The sequence below is a fragment of the Colossoma macropomum genome, unplaced genomic scaffold, assembly GCF_904425465.1.
Source record: "Colossoma macropomum unplaced genomic scaffold, Colossoma_macropomum, whole genome shotgun sequence".
Classification (NCBI taxonomy): Eukaryota; Metazoa; Chordata; class Actinopteri; order Characiformes; family Serrasalmidae; genus Colossoma; species Colossoma macropomum.
In genome coordinates, this window is record NW_023494787.1 from 47,780,756 (window position 1) to 47,795,265 (window position 14,510).

At 41.3% G+C, this 14,510-nt stretch overlaps 1 protein-coding gene across 29 annotated transcripts in view; it reads right to left on the reverse strand.

The window, feature by feature from the left end:
* Positions 1-878: 878 nt before the first annotated feature.
* Positions 879-14,510, reverse strand: part of pleca (plectin a) — a 215,074-nt gene continuing 201,442 nt past the window's right edge. For 28 of the 29 annotated variants that reach the window (XM_036567633.1, XM_036567629.1, XM_036567624.1 and 25 more), the window contains 4 exons: positions 10,525-13,878; positions 2,896-10,125; positions 1,984-2,067; positions 879-1,871 (listed from right to left, as the gene is read on the reverse strand). In XM_036567633.1, coding sequence (XP_036423526.1) covers positions 3,796-10,125; positions 10,525-13,878 — 9,684 coding nt within the window. In that variant the 3' untranslated portion in view covers positions 879-1,871; positions 1,984-2,067; positions 2,896-3,795. Of the gene's footprint in view, positions 1,872-1,983; positions 2,102-2,895; positions 10,126-10,524; positions 13,879-14,510 lie in introns of all 29 variants that reach the window. The other variant, XM_036567623.1, reaches the window with a different exon arrangement.

Below are 14,510 nucleotides of genomic sequence, written 5' to 3' on the forward strand. Positions count from 1 at the left end.
TGCCAAATAAATATTATAAAATATATACTGAAAGTTGTTGTCCCCAGGAGTCGTGTCACTGGTGTTACCACTTAACAAAAAATCTATTTTGAAATAAAAGTCACACTGATGACATCACTCGACTTCCTTTTACCTGTTTTCTGAGGATCTATGAAGAAAAGCACTTAGTGAGTCCACTGTGTCTTTCAGTTATCAGAGATTTTCTCATTTAGCTCATGATTTCCTATGAAGCTTTTAGCTGAAGTCACTGGTGTGACCGACTTTATTCTGAGGTAATTGTGAAAAAATAAGAGTACAAATGGATTAAATTACATATTTTAGTGGATTTTCCATGACTGACAACATGTGGTTTCATGTTCTGTAGCAGCCATTTTGCAAAATGCATTTTTCATTAAAATGTCTCTGGTGTTACCTTTCTTATTTGTAACACCAATGAGGACTCGGAACACCAGTGACACCTATGGAGAGATAGAAAAGTGGACGTTTCTGTAGAATGACCAAGGTACAGTTTTAGAATGGTTCATATTTAATGAACAGACGACTCTCAGTTTCACCGGGAAATCATTCATCAAAACATTATAACATTTCTTATGGCGTTCCACAAGTTTCAGTCTTAGGGCCTTGCTAAAATGCCTGTATCTTTTAGGATAGATTTGAAAATTCTTTTATTCGTTTTTAAAGCCCTGAATGCACTCTACTGCAGTCTACGGTGTGTTTGTACTTTTTTCGTTTACACAGTACATTTTGAGTAAAATCACACTGTATTTACTCAAAATGAACTGTGTAAACCACAAAAGTGTTTTCCAAATGGTTCTGAAAGCGTTAACAGTAACATGTTACAAATATGTTCGCAGAGAAAGACTGAATATGAACTGAAGTGTTGATATTTTAATATTTTATTTACAATAGAATACAATCCCATCCTATAAATACAATCTTCTTTATCATGCCTCATTACCCAAAACAACAAGGCAATCTTGGTTCAAATATATCCTCAAACTGCTTCAAAAAGGTTTTGCTGAATGCAGTTGTTATTGCATCCCTTTAACCATGTTAGCAAAAACATGCAAAGCAAAAATACCAATGTAGGAAAATACAGTTGATATTAACATGCAGTATGATTTTACAGTACAGCAATCAAGTATTTAAAAATAGAAAAGAAAAGATAATTGCTTTTGTATGAAGAAACTGGGGCAAATGTATCGGGAGAACAAGCAAAACAGCAAAAACATGAAATAAAATAATACAAATTAACGCAGGCCTAGTACGGAGGTTATCAAAAGTATCAAAGATACAGTATGCATGGTGTTGAGAACTCTATACTGTGGTTATTTATGCATGATTATTTCAAGGTTAAACCTATGTTTCTTTACTTATTTTTGAATTGATTATAAGAGGCTTTTGCATGTACAGACGCAGTTTATAGTAAGCAACCTTCTTTGTTACTTTAGAAATGCACCACTTATTGAAATATACAATCTTACTGACTAATTTATGTTCATGAGCACAAAGCCCATTTTTTTTCCAGTGAAGATTTTAAAACTTAAATGGCAAAACGGATACAACAACAAAACAATGCACAAAGTTCAAGCACCCCGAACAAAATGTCATGTTAAAACATACGGCCTAAAAAGCAGCTGTCCTGATTATAACTATGGGCTTTGCCTTTTTTCCTAATTGGCTTCAAAATATTAAACATAATATAAACAGATATTGAATAACATGAATTCGCAATGCAAAAAAGAATATCAAATGAAGGTAGCAGAACATGTATGTTGGTCAATCAAACAGGGTCTATTTGTGGTTCTCTTGATTGGAGCAATCTGTTCCATAGGATCTCTCCAGTGGGCAGTAGAACATATGGACATAGTCTAGGACAAACCACAAACAGATGCAACAATGAATAATTAAAAAGGCAGATTGGCATTAATATGGCATCAATGGTAGTATAACAGGCGATATGTACACCTGAATAATTAGTACCTTCATCTCTGCAGTTTGAAAGTGGTGGTGAGGTTTTAGTATGGAGTTCTGAAGTGGACACCACTCCTTTTCAGCAAGAGAAAGCTGTTGATAGTACGTCAGAAATATTAAGACATGTCTGCCAGAACAAATAGAAACCATAGAAAGTAGTTTACTGTGTAGCATAAAACTATGTGATGACCATCATGGTGTGACTCATTACATCATAAGCACTGATGCTATCAAAAAGTATTTGGACCAGGGATGTACAACGATATTGGAATCATAACAGTATCGGCAGACGTTCGCTGAAAAAAAAAAAGATTAAAAATACTGACATTTTACAACATTTAGAGCCCTAGAAAAAATGAGTATAACAATTCTTTACAATGCTAATCCCATTAGATTTAGTCGCAATTTCTACATTTTTATAAACTGTTTATGTATCAGAACTGGCATCGACAGATATGACTGAAAAATATCGGGATCGGCCTACAGCCTTCATTTCAGTGCAAATGCCGCTTGGTTTCACATTGGTTTCCTAACACAATGACCTTAACACTGTTTTAAGTATGGCACAAACGTCCAAAAACTTTCTGGAGCCACTGTATACTACAGTGCTATCATGCTATCAAGCAATGGCAAACTGACAGGGGAGTGTTACTCCTAAACAAACAAACAATACTTAACCAGATAATTTAACTTCAAGTTTAAGGCATTAGAGAGTTGGACTAAAAAAAAACAAACAAAAAAATGTTGCTTTGGTGAGCTTCAGTGTCTGATAAAAGAATAATAATAAAATTGTTCATATAAAGTGTTGCCATTGACTTAATTCATTCTCTGCAGTGTCACTTATATAAAGCCTTTCAGAAATATGAAATACTATAATGAAATCAGTTAGAATATTAATTTAAAATGAAAAAATACACTTACAATATAGTGAGTGCAGAGCTCAGGTAAGGTTAAGGCTCAAATGAAGTCCACTTTGATTTGGGAGATGAGACAGGAACAGAAGACTAGGTATGGATAGGATGGGTCTCTCACTTGTCTTGAGAAGGTTGTTCAGTGCCATCTTCTGGAATTTGTTTTTATAGCTTTTGAGTCCGTAGGTTTTCTGGGATCAGTGGCAGAGATTTCAATGAATCCATTCTGATTTATCTTGAAAGACAGCAGAGTTCCAATGGCTTAAGTGTTGTTCCATTTCATATGAAAAGGAGAGTGCAAAAAGCTTGACATGTAACTGTGGCAGTGTTGCCAAAAAAGGGTTTCTGAAGCATTGTTTCTTCATGTGCTCTGACGCTAATAAGATTCCTTATTCTGCTCTGCAGATGGTCACCAGCCCTTCTCTTTAACATTCTAGCAAACTGTCACAACATGTATATTATCAAAACAATTCAGATGCATAAGAGATCTGTACACAAATAGAAATCAAAATAAGCTTTACTTCGTACTTAAAGCATATGTTTCTTAACTCAGCATTTTTGAATAAAAAAGCTCAAGAGGATTGTTGAATATCATATTAAGCGGGCTTAAGGCAGAAAGAAATAGTACAAGAGCAGAGGAATTCATAACACTGATAATTGCAATGTGTAACAGTGTTTAAAAAATATTCCTAAATATATCATGGATTTTCAATTTTTTCCATAAAAGGCATTACAGAAAAAGTAAACATGAGTTCATCATTTCTTATGTAATTATTTGAGAAATCATTTAAATATTAAAAATATAGTCTAACATGAATTGAAATATTAAAGCCAGTATAATTTAATAATGCTTCCCCGGCCCCACAGCAACCACATGCAGAGCAGAATTAAACGCCTTTTTTTAAATGGTTTAAGCAACTAAAGAGCACTGTGGTTGCGAATGTGAGAACAATCTCATCTCATCAGACCAACAGTTCCCTCTGGGTGTTAATGCTGTTAAGGCGTTCTTTAGTTCATCCATATTCAAACCACTGTGCTCCCCTAAGCCATATCGGCGTCCATAGCTTGGGGAGCCATAGGAAGATGAGGAGAAACTCATGGAAAAACCAGAGCCTGTAGCATCAAAGCTTCCTCGTCTAGAGCCAGACCTGGAACCAGTTCTGGAGCCAGACCTGGATCCTGAGGTTGATCCAGAGCCACTGATACTGTATGGGCTATAAAGGCCTTTACTAGACTGAGATGATGCCTCCAGCAAGCGTAAGCCTGAGCCCTCCTCAATCATGCTTCGCTCCATTGCATCTTTGTAAGATATCTTCAGCTTTGTTTTGGGGCATGTGAGATACTTGGAATATCCACTGACATCTCGTAGTTTCTGCGCAGTGCGAGCATCAAGAGTGCCCTTCTTTACAGCCTCATCCAGTGATACTCTGCCTGTGACATCAGGTTCAATTAATCCACCTGTTAGATACTGGACTTCGAGAAAACGTTGGCCAGCCTCATAGTACAGCCAACCTTTCTTTAAGGCTTGAGCTGCTGACATTTTGGTTTTGGTTCTTGGATCTTCAAATCCCTGGTAGGCTTTCTGAGCTAAGTTGATGCGGTCTACCATTATCTTGTCAACCAGCCCCTTGTTCGTGGCATCAGCCACAGTAAACTTTTCTCCAGTATTTGGGTCAATGATACCCCCTGTGCATGCCTGTGCTTCTAGCAGCCTTTGACCAGTAATATTATCAACCAGATTCCGATGCATGGCCTCGGTGACTGACACCTTCTCCAGAGTATCCGTGTCCAGGATGCCAGCAACTGGCCCAGTTTCCTCTGTTGGGTCACTCCAGGTTGTTGCTGGGGTCCTGATGGCTGGAGCTGGGCTCATAGGAAATGATGAGGTGGACCCAAAGGAAGATGAACGTGATCTGAATCCACTCATGTTCCCTGACAACATGTCTGCAAATTCAGTGATAGACAGAGTGCCTGCACGGTACTGGTCTAAAGCGGACTGGTCTATGAGACCTTTAGTGATGGCATCATCAATGTCATACTGACGTCCAGACCTCCTGTCAGTGATCATAGACTTGACGACACCATCCGATGATGAGATGGTAATTTCCTCCCATTCACATTCTTGCTCTGCAAGCTCTAGATATGTCTGATGATCGATGAGTCCTTTGCGGTATGCTTCATAAACAGACATTTCTTTACCCGTTTCTGGGTCTACAATCACTACTCTGCGCTTGCGCACTGATGACTTGGAAGATGTCTTTCGTTCACGCTTTTTCTCTTTCAGCGTTAGGAGAGCAAGTCCAGTTTCAGGGTCAATCATGCATCGCTCCATCAGTTGAAGGTAAGTCAGATTCTCCTCGGTGTTTGGATCAAAGAAACCTTTAGTGTCATCGGAGGGGTCAGTGAGAATACTGTTCATCTCCTCATCAAAGAGGCCGCGCTTGTACGCTTGTTCTACTGGAAGCCGATAACTTCCCTCAGGATCAATTATTCCACCAGTGGCTATCTGAGCCTCCAGAAGACGAATACCATGGTCTTTGAGGATCAGACCCTTCTTCATGGCCTGGAATAGGGAAATGATCTTACCAGAGTATGGCTCTTTGTAACCCGTCACAGCTCGTTCAGCAGAGAGAAGCTTGTCTTTAAACTCTGAGCCAACCACTCCCATTTTTACAGCTTCATTGACAGTCAGTTTCAAATTCTTGATTGGATCAATCACATATCCAGTGGCTGCTTGAGCCTCAAGCAATTCAAAGGCAGTGCCAGGTCTGATCATGTTCTTCTTCATGGCTTGGTAAATGGACAGCCGATCTTTAGAAGCCTCTACATACACGCCAGCAATACAGCTTGTGCCCTCAAGGTATTTCTTCAAGTCTTTGCTGATGTCTTCCACTGAGACGATGCCTTCGATAAGCTCTGTGTAAGTCTTCTGATCAATAATCTGAGAGCGCAGCAGTTCATCTATGGTAATTTGCTTTCTTAAACCTCCGAACATCAGTCTTTTGTCTGCAAGAGAGAGTAAATGCAGGCCACTTTCTTTGTCAACTTTGCATCGCTTGAGAAGTTGAGCGTACGACAGCTTTTCATCTGTCGTTGGATCAACAAATCCTTTCATGTCTCCACTAGGGTCAGATAGCCTCTCACTCGTTTCTTTGTTGATATATCCACGTTGCAATGCAACATCAGCTGGGAGGTGGAAACTGTACTCGGGATCCATTAGGCCACCAGTTGCAATCTGAGCCTCCAGGAGCTTCAAAGCATACTCTTCAGGAATCAGGTCCTTTTTCATGGCTTGAAATAGGGAAATGACTTTACCACTGTATGGGTCTTTGTACCCTGTGACTGCCCTCTCTGCAGACAAAAGTTTGTCATGGAGTTCTGGGCCAACAAGACCCTTGCGGACAGCCTCGTCAACTGTTAGCAATTCATGTTTCACAGGATCAATCATAAATCCTGTTGCTGCTTGTGCTTCCAACAAATCAATGGCATCATCAGGCTTGATAAGGCCTCTTTTCATGGCATTGTAAATGCTAACTTTGGCAAAGTTGTCTGAGAGCACTCCAGCAATGCTGCCCGTGCCAAAGAGGTACTGCTTAACTGTTGTCATCTCCATAACCTCCCGGATGGTTTTCTTGCCTTGTTTCAGCAGATTGTAAGTTTCAAGGTCTATTATGCGAGAGCTGTATAGTTCTTCAATTGTAACCCTGCGTCGAATTACATCACACAGCATACTCTGCTCGGTTTTAATAATTTCTCTTTGCTCAATGATTTCAATGACAATGATGATCATTCTCTCTTTTGTGATTTTTCCTGACCGGAACTGTTGAAGAAGTCTTTGCTTATCATCTTCTGGAAGCAAGTCTGATGCCATGACGTCCCATAAACTCGTCTGCTTTCCTGCAAAACTTTTGTGTGGTATATCAATTTGTGTGTTAGCCAAGTCTGTTTGTGCTTGCTCTTCAGTGTAAACATATGACTTCTCAGCTTCTTTTGGAATCTCAGGCTTAGAAAGTGGTAAGAGAAAAACACCAGATTCAGGATCTTTCATGCATCTGTCTATCAGCTGTTTGTAAGTGACAATCTCATCTTTGTTAGGATCAGTGAAACCTTTGACATCCTCTGAAGGATCTTTGAAGGACTTAGCCAACTGCTTGTTTAAGTAACCTCGCTGAATGGCTATGTCAGTGGGAACACGATGGCTATTCACTGGATCAACTATCCCTCCAGTGGCCTCTTGGGCTTCCAGAAGGGGTATGGCATGTTCCCTAAGAACAAGCTCTTTTTGCATTGCTTGGAAAAGGGAAATCTTGTTACCAGTGTACGGATCTTTATAACCTGTTACAGCCTTCTCCGCAGACAGCAGTTTTTCGTGAAGCTCAGGTCCAACAATGCCAGCTTTTACAGCATCGTCCACAGTAAAGCTCTGATTCCTGATTGGATCAACAATAAACCCAGTTGCCGCCTGGGCCTCCAACAAGGCAAGGCCTGTACTTGGCGTTAGTAATTTCTGTTTCATTGCCTGATAAATGCTGAGCTTTTCTTTAGATTTCTCGTCAAATGCTCCCGCAATGGTTTCAGATCCTCTCAAGTAGTTCTTGACTGAATCAATTTCACTGATCTCCGTCGGCTTCTTTTTACCTTGTTGGAGCTGATCGTAAGTGGCTTTGTCAATGATTTTGGATTCAAACAGGGAGGTAGCAGTAACAGGTTCTCTAAGACCGCTAAAGGTATCTTGCTGAATTTTTATCTGCTTTTCTTCAACCAGTGTTATCACAATCTTTATTATCTTTTCAATTGTAACCTTTCCTGATCTGTACTGGCGTATTATGTCAATCCTCTGTTCTTCTGTTAGATATTCAGAATTGATAATCTCCCAGATAGTGACCTTTCTTCCTTTAAAGGGTCCACTGTTTAACTCCAGTGTTGACTTGTTTAAAGCTTCTTTGGTTTGAACATCTAAGACCAGATCTGATTCTGTGGACTTAACAGCTTTTTCTGAGAGTGGAAGCAATGAGAGGCCTGTTTCTTTGTCAGTGATGCATTGTTTCTTCAGCTGTGCATAGGAAACATTCTCCCTTGAGTTTGGGTCAAAGAACACTTTGGTAGTGTCAGATGGACTGCTTAAGCTCTTGTTGACTTCCTCACTGAAATACCCACGTTTGTAGGCAATATCCTTAGGAATGCGATAACTTTTCACTGGGTCGATGATTCCTCCAGTCTCAAGTTGGGCCTCCAGTAGCCGCATACCCTGATCTTTGTTAATGAGGTCTTTTTGCATTGCCTCAAACAAGGACACAGTCATTCCAGTATATGGATCCTTGTACCCACAAACTGCTCTTTCGGCAGACAACAACTTTTCATGCAGCTCTGGGCCAACAATCCCAGATTTAACAGCATCGTCAACCGTGAGCTTTTGGTTTTTTACTGGATCAATTATGAAGCCTGTTCCAGCCTGGGCTTCTAAGAGTTGTAGTGCAGTCTCTTCTCCAAGCAAGTTCTTCTTCAGGGCTTCATAGATTGGCACCTTCTCCTTAGTTGACTCAATGAACACTCCAGCAATACTGTTTGTTCCCTTGAGGGCTTTTTTGACAGGTTCCATCTCAGACACTTCTTTTACAGAAGTTTTGCCATTATGCAACTCATTGAATAAATCTTTATTAATGATCTTTGAGTCCAGGAGCTCAGACGCAGGCACAGATGATCTCAAACCATCAAAGGCAGGTTCTTTCGTTTTTTCTTTATCCTCCACAACAGTAATCACAATCTTTATGATTTTTTCTACGGTAATTTTGCCTGATCTATACTGACGAATAAGATCTTTCCTCTGATCTTCCGTAAAGTACTCAGAATTGATCACTTCCCAGATGGTCACTATCTTGCCCTTGAATCTTCCAAATGGCACGGATACATTTGTTTTACTGAACACATCTCTAGTTTCCTCATTTGTGTAAGTCCTTTCCGTAACTGATGCTGCCTCTGTGACAGGAAGGAGTGGGAGGCCTGTATCAGGATCTGGTTTGCATCTGGCTAGTAGCTGATGATAAGTGAGGCTTTCTTGGGTGTTGGGATCACTAAATGCTTTTCTTTCATCTGGTGGACTGGACAAAACCTTGTTCAGCTCCTCATCCAACTGACCTTGTTTACATGCTGTTTGGACTGGCACACGGTGGCTGTTTACTGGATCGATTATGCCACCAGTTGCAATTTGAACATCAAGAAATTTAACAGCTTGGTCCTCGGTAACCAAACCCTTTTTCATGGCTTCAAATAGTGAGATCTTTTGTCCAGTGAAAGGATCTTTGAAACCAGTCGCAGCCCTTTCAGCAGAGAGCAATGAAGTGTGCAGTTCAGGCCCAATAATGGATTCCTTTACAGCCTCATTGACAGAGAGCCTTCTGTTCTTAACGGGATCAATAATACATCCAGATGCAGCCTGAGCTTCAAGAAGACTCAAAGCTGTGCTAGGTGAAATTGTATTCTCCTTCAAAGCCTGATAGATGCTCATTTTTTGGTTGGGTTCCACTATTACACCACCAATGCAATCATTGCCTTTCAGACACCTCTTGACTTTGTCCAATTTACTGAGCTCTTGCACAGTTGTCTTGCCTTTTTTAAGTTTATCAAATTCTTTTTTGTTCAGCACACCAACTTCATTAAGCCTGCTTGCAGGCACCTTGTCTCTGATTCCATCAAATGCCAGTGGTGAGTCTCCATTTGCCTTTACTCCATCAACGTCTGCAGAACCATTGATAGCTTTCTTTGTTGTTTCTTGCACTGTTGCTGTAACTAATTCATCTTCAGGTACTTTGTCAGTTTGGATCTCAATTTCCTTTGTTTGGCATGCAGGTTTCTGGGTGCCCTTCAGCTGCTGGAGCTTCTCTCGTAACTTCTTGTTTTCCTCACCCATGAGTTTCTCTTGATCTTGTTTTTTCTTTTCTAGCTCTTCCATCTCTTTTTGCTTGTTAAGCATCTCTTCCTCAGCATCCTTCTGCTTTTTGACTGCAGCATCCAGGATAGCCTGAAGTTTCTTTTTCTCCTCCTCCATCTGTTTCCTCTGATGCTCTTGTTCATCTTTAAGTGCTTTGGCTTTCTTCATCTCATCATCCAATTGTTTTTCCAGCTTCTTTTTCTCAGCCTCGATGGTCTTCTCCTGTTTCAGCAGGGTTTCTTTCTCTATAAGGAAAGTCTGCTGAAGGACTGTCTTTTCTTTTAGAATTTGCTCCTGTTGCGCACTGGCCATCTATGGTGAAACAGAAATAAATTGTTAATTTCATGAATGTGGAAACAAACATGATAATCAAATAGAAAAAATAATAGGAATAAAATATAGCTTAAGCAATACACTGCGTGCAATTTACTTACAGTAATGGAACAACTGAATACAAAGTTAGACAAATATGAGAGAATATGGTTGTTTTTTGGTAAGGAAAATCTGTTCTTTGGATATGATCACTTGAGTAAACTTATTTAAATTTGGAAGAACTTTGTTCATGAAAATTGCTGTCCATGTTACTGATGATCAGCAATTGGCACAAACAAGAAGATAACCACATCAGCTTTGAAAAGGTTCAGTGTTACTGAAAGGGGTTGTGGTTATTTTCAGGGAAATTAGTATTTCAGTTTTACTACATGACAATACCTCTTTTGCTTTATTTTGTAAATCCAGTGACTCCTTTTTCAGTTTCTCCTTTTCTTGTTCAAGTGCTGCAATTGCATTGCGCAAGTCATCTGCCTCTTTGGTGCTTTGCAGCCTCTCCACTTCCAGCTTCTCAACAACAGTGACTTTTTCTGAGGTTTGTTTTTCAGTCTCGAGCAAACGGGCTCTGATTTCTTCTGCTTGTTTCCTGAAATTTTTAGCTTCTTCCTCTGCTTTCGACTGCGCTTTGCTTAGCTCTGTTACTTTGAGCCTCAGCTTCTCTGCCTCAGCGGTTGCTTCTTGCTGCCGCTTACGTTCTGCCTCTAAGGATTTCTGGAAGCCTTCCGTCTCTTGGTCTAAACGCTGTTGCATCTCCTTTTTAGCCTCCAGCAGTTTTTGGGCCTCTTCTTGAGCTTGGTCTTTCTGTTTCTGGAGCTTTTCAGCCTCAGCCTTCAGTTTCGATGCTTCCTGAATGGCTAGCATCTTCTCTTTGAGCATCTTTTCAGCCAGCTCTCTCTGTTGGGCAAGGTCGGACTCTGCAACCTGTCTTAGTCTAGCAGCTTCCTGGGCATCAGCACTGAGCCGTGCAGCCTCTTCAGCCAGCTTCTTCATGTTCTCAGCCTCTTCCTCAAGCAATTTCTTTGTGTTCTCCTTATCTTTGTTCATGAGTTGCTGGTTTTCCTTCTCAATTTTAACCTTCAGTTTGAGCAGTTCCTCCATCTGGATCTTTACTTTAGAGAGCTCATCTTCCACCTGAGCTTTCTGCTTGACAGCATCAGCGACCTCATCCTTCAGTCGTTTCAGTTCATCATCCAAAACAGATTTCTGCTTGTCTGTGTTTTCAAGTTGTAGTTTTACCTTTGCTAACTCTTCCTCCACCATAGATTTCTGCTTCAAGGTTGTCTCAGCAAGCTCTTTGTGCTTGGCCATCTCTGCATCAGCCTGTTCCTTCTGTTTCAATGCTGCTCCTTCTGCTTTAGCACGTTTGGAAGCTTCTTTCTCAGCTTCTTTCCTCAGTTTTTCAGCATCTTCTTGGGCTTTGGCCTGTTTAGCCGCTTCTGCTTCGGCTGCTTGTTTCTGACGCTCGGCCTCATCTGCCTTCTGTCGAAGCAAAGCAGCCTCTTTCTCAGCTTTCTCTTTGGCCTTTTCTGCATCTTCAGCCAATTTCTTTGCCTTCTCAAACTCTTGTTTTAGCTTAGTTTGAGCAAGGCTGTCCTCTTTCTGTTGGACAAAGACATCCTGAGCTTTCTGCTCAGCTGCAAAACACTTTTGTGCAGCTTCTTGAGCCAAAATAATCTGTTTCTCAGCTTCCTTGTCAGCATGCTCTTTTTGCTTTTTGGCCTCTTCAGCTTTCTTTCGAAGACGCTCAGCTTCTTCTTGAGCAGCCTGGCACTGTCTTGCCGCCTCCTCTTCTGCAGCTGCAATCTTCTTCACTTTTTCCTCTGCCTCCTTCCTCTTCTTCTCTTCCTCTAGCGCCAGCTTTCTAAACTTCTCCGCCTCCTCTTCGGCTTGTACTTTACTTTTCTGAGTCTCATCAGCGATGCTCTTTAGCTTGTTCAGCTCAAGTTCGAGGTCTCGCTTTCCTGTTGAGGCCTTTTCAAAGTTGATCTTCAGTATGTGAATCTCCTCTTCGACCACTTTCCTCTGCTTCAGTGTTTCTTCAACAATTTTCTTCTGCCGGTCTAATTCATCATCAGAAGACTTCTTTAACTGGCTGATCTTTACCTCAATATCTTGCTTATGCTGGGCTGCTTGATCTTCAAGCGTCTTCCTTTGGTAGGCTTCTTCCTCAGCTTTTCTCTTAAGACGCTCGTTTTCAGCCTCCTTCTCTTTCAAAGCAATCTCAGCCTCAGTCTTCAAACGAGTCGCTTCATTGATGGCAGCCAGCTTTTCTTTAAGGATCTTCTCAGCCTCTGCTCTCTGGTGGGCTGCTTCGTCCTCTGCAACCTTCCTTTGCTTCTTCGCTTCTTCAGCAACTGCCCTCAGTTTGGCTGCCTCCTCGGCAAGTTCTCTCATCTTGGCTGCCTCAGATTCAAGAAGCTGTTTGCTCTTCTCGGTATTTGACATGGTCTCTTTCTCAGCTTTGGATTTCAATTGGATGAGGACTTCCATCTCCTGTCTTACCTTAGAAAGCTCTTCCTCTAGTTGTTTTTTCTGATTCACGGCTGTGTTCACTTCGTTTTTGAGGCGCTGCAGTTCATCATCGAGCAGAGCTCTTTGCTGCTCAGCATGATCAAAATCTGATCTCAAACGGATAAGCTCCTGTTCTGCTAGGAGCTTTTGTTGAGCAGTTTCTTCAGCACCTTTCCTTTGCTTTTCGAGCTCCTTCTCTGCAGTCTCCTTCTGCTTTAGGGCAAGCTCTTCAGCTTTGGCCCTCCTCTTCGCCTCTCGTTTTGCTTCTTCTTTCTGTTTCTCTGCCTCCTCCTGAGCAGCACTCTTCTTATGGGCCTCCTCCTCAGCCTGGAGCCTGAGTCGTAGAGCTTCGTTAGCTTTCTGTCTCCATATCTCCAGCTCCTTCTCAGCCTCTTCTCTTGCCTTATCTGCTTCGGCTTGCTGCTTCTTAAGCCGGTCTGCCTCCTCTTGAAGCTGAATGACAGTGCCTTGCTCTTGTTTCAGTGACTCTTCCAATTTTGTCGTTTTCTCGACAAACGAAAGCCGTTTGCTCTGCAGCTCTGTGGCAGCAGTCTTCTGTGCCACCTCCTCTGCAACTTGGATCTGCCTTTCCTTTTCCAGTTCAGCTTGCTTCATGCGCCTCTCTGCCTCCTCAGCTTGCTGCTTGAACTTCTCCAGATCTTCGAGCGCCTTTTGCTTCTGCTTTGCAGCCTCCTTCTCTGCCTCAGATTTTAGCTTCAGCTCCTCCTCTGCTTTGCGCTTTTTCTGAGTCTCTTCATTTACTTGCTTCTGAAGCTTCTCTGCTTCTTCTTGGGCAGCTTTTCTGAGCCTGTCAGCCTCTGCTGCTTTATCCTTAAGCTGCTTAAGTTCAGCTTCCGCCGTCGTTTTCTGTTTCACTGTTGTCTCCAGCTGGAGTCGGATTATGCGGATCTCTTCTTCAATCTTGATTCGGCTATGCAGGGCCTCTTCTACCTGCTGGCTTTTAGACTTGATCTCCTGCTCTGAGAGGTTCCTGAGTTCTTGTAGCTCCTGCTGAATGTTCTGTTTCTGTTTTTCGGCATCGACTGCAACAACTTGTCTTCTGCTGACTTCCTCTTTCATCTTCAGCTTCAGCTCCTCAGCCTCTTGCTCTGCTTTGGCGATGGCCTTGGCGTGAGATTCTGCTAACTGTCTTTGTTTTTCTAACTCGGCCTGCATCTCGGCCATCTTTTTCCGCTCTTCTTCCTTAAGCTTTTCTGTAGCTTTCTGTATTAGTGGGGGCAATAGTGAGGAAAATATAAGACAGGATTAAGCATTTAAGGTTAGATGTTATGTGTTTAGATTATACATACAGACACATGTAGGTACACAAGTGTAAATACATGAGTTATTAAAAGTTATTTTGACTACTTTCTAGGGAGTTACGGTGTTACGAGGTTACAATTGAAATCTACTTAATGTATGGCACACAGAATGAGACACAATCACTTCACATCACAATAAAACACTTGGAATACTGAATGGCATCATGCTATTGATGTACTACTTCACAGGATGGCTTAAAAATAACTACTAAGAAAACTTAAAATGATTCATAAATTTACCATTCTAGTCTCTCAAACTCTGAACATTGACTATGTTATATTATATGTACGTGTGAGTGCAGGTAAAGGTAAGAATCATTTTCGTCTTCATTTCATTGTTAAACTTATGATTCAGCATGAATTTATTTCCAGTTGGAAAAGTCACAGTGGAAAAGGAAAAAAGCCAAGCATAAGTACGAGAGACCGGAGCACAAACTAACATGGGGTAAAATGCAGATATTTTGTGTAGTTAGACAAGTTTTAGAAGAACATGCTTCTACTCATCATCTCTTTCCCATAACAATGCTAACTGAG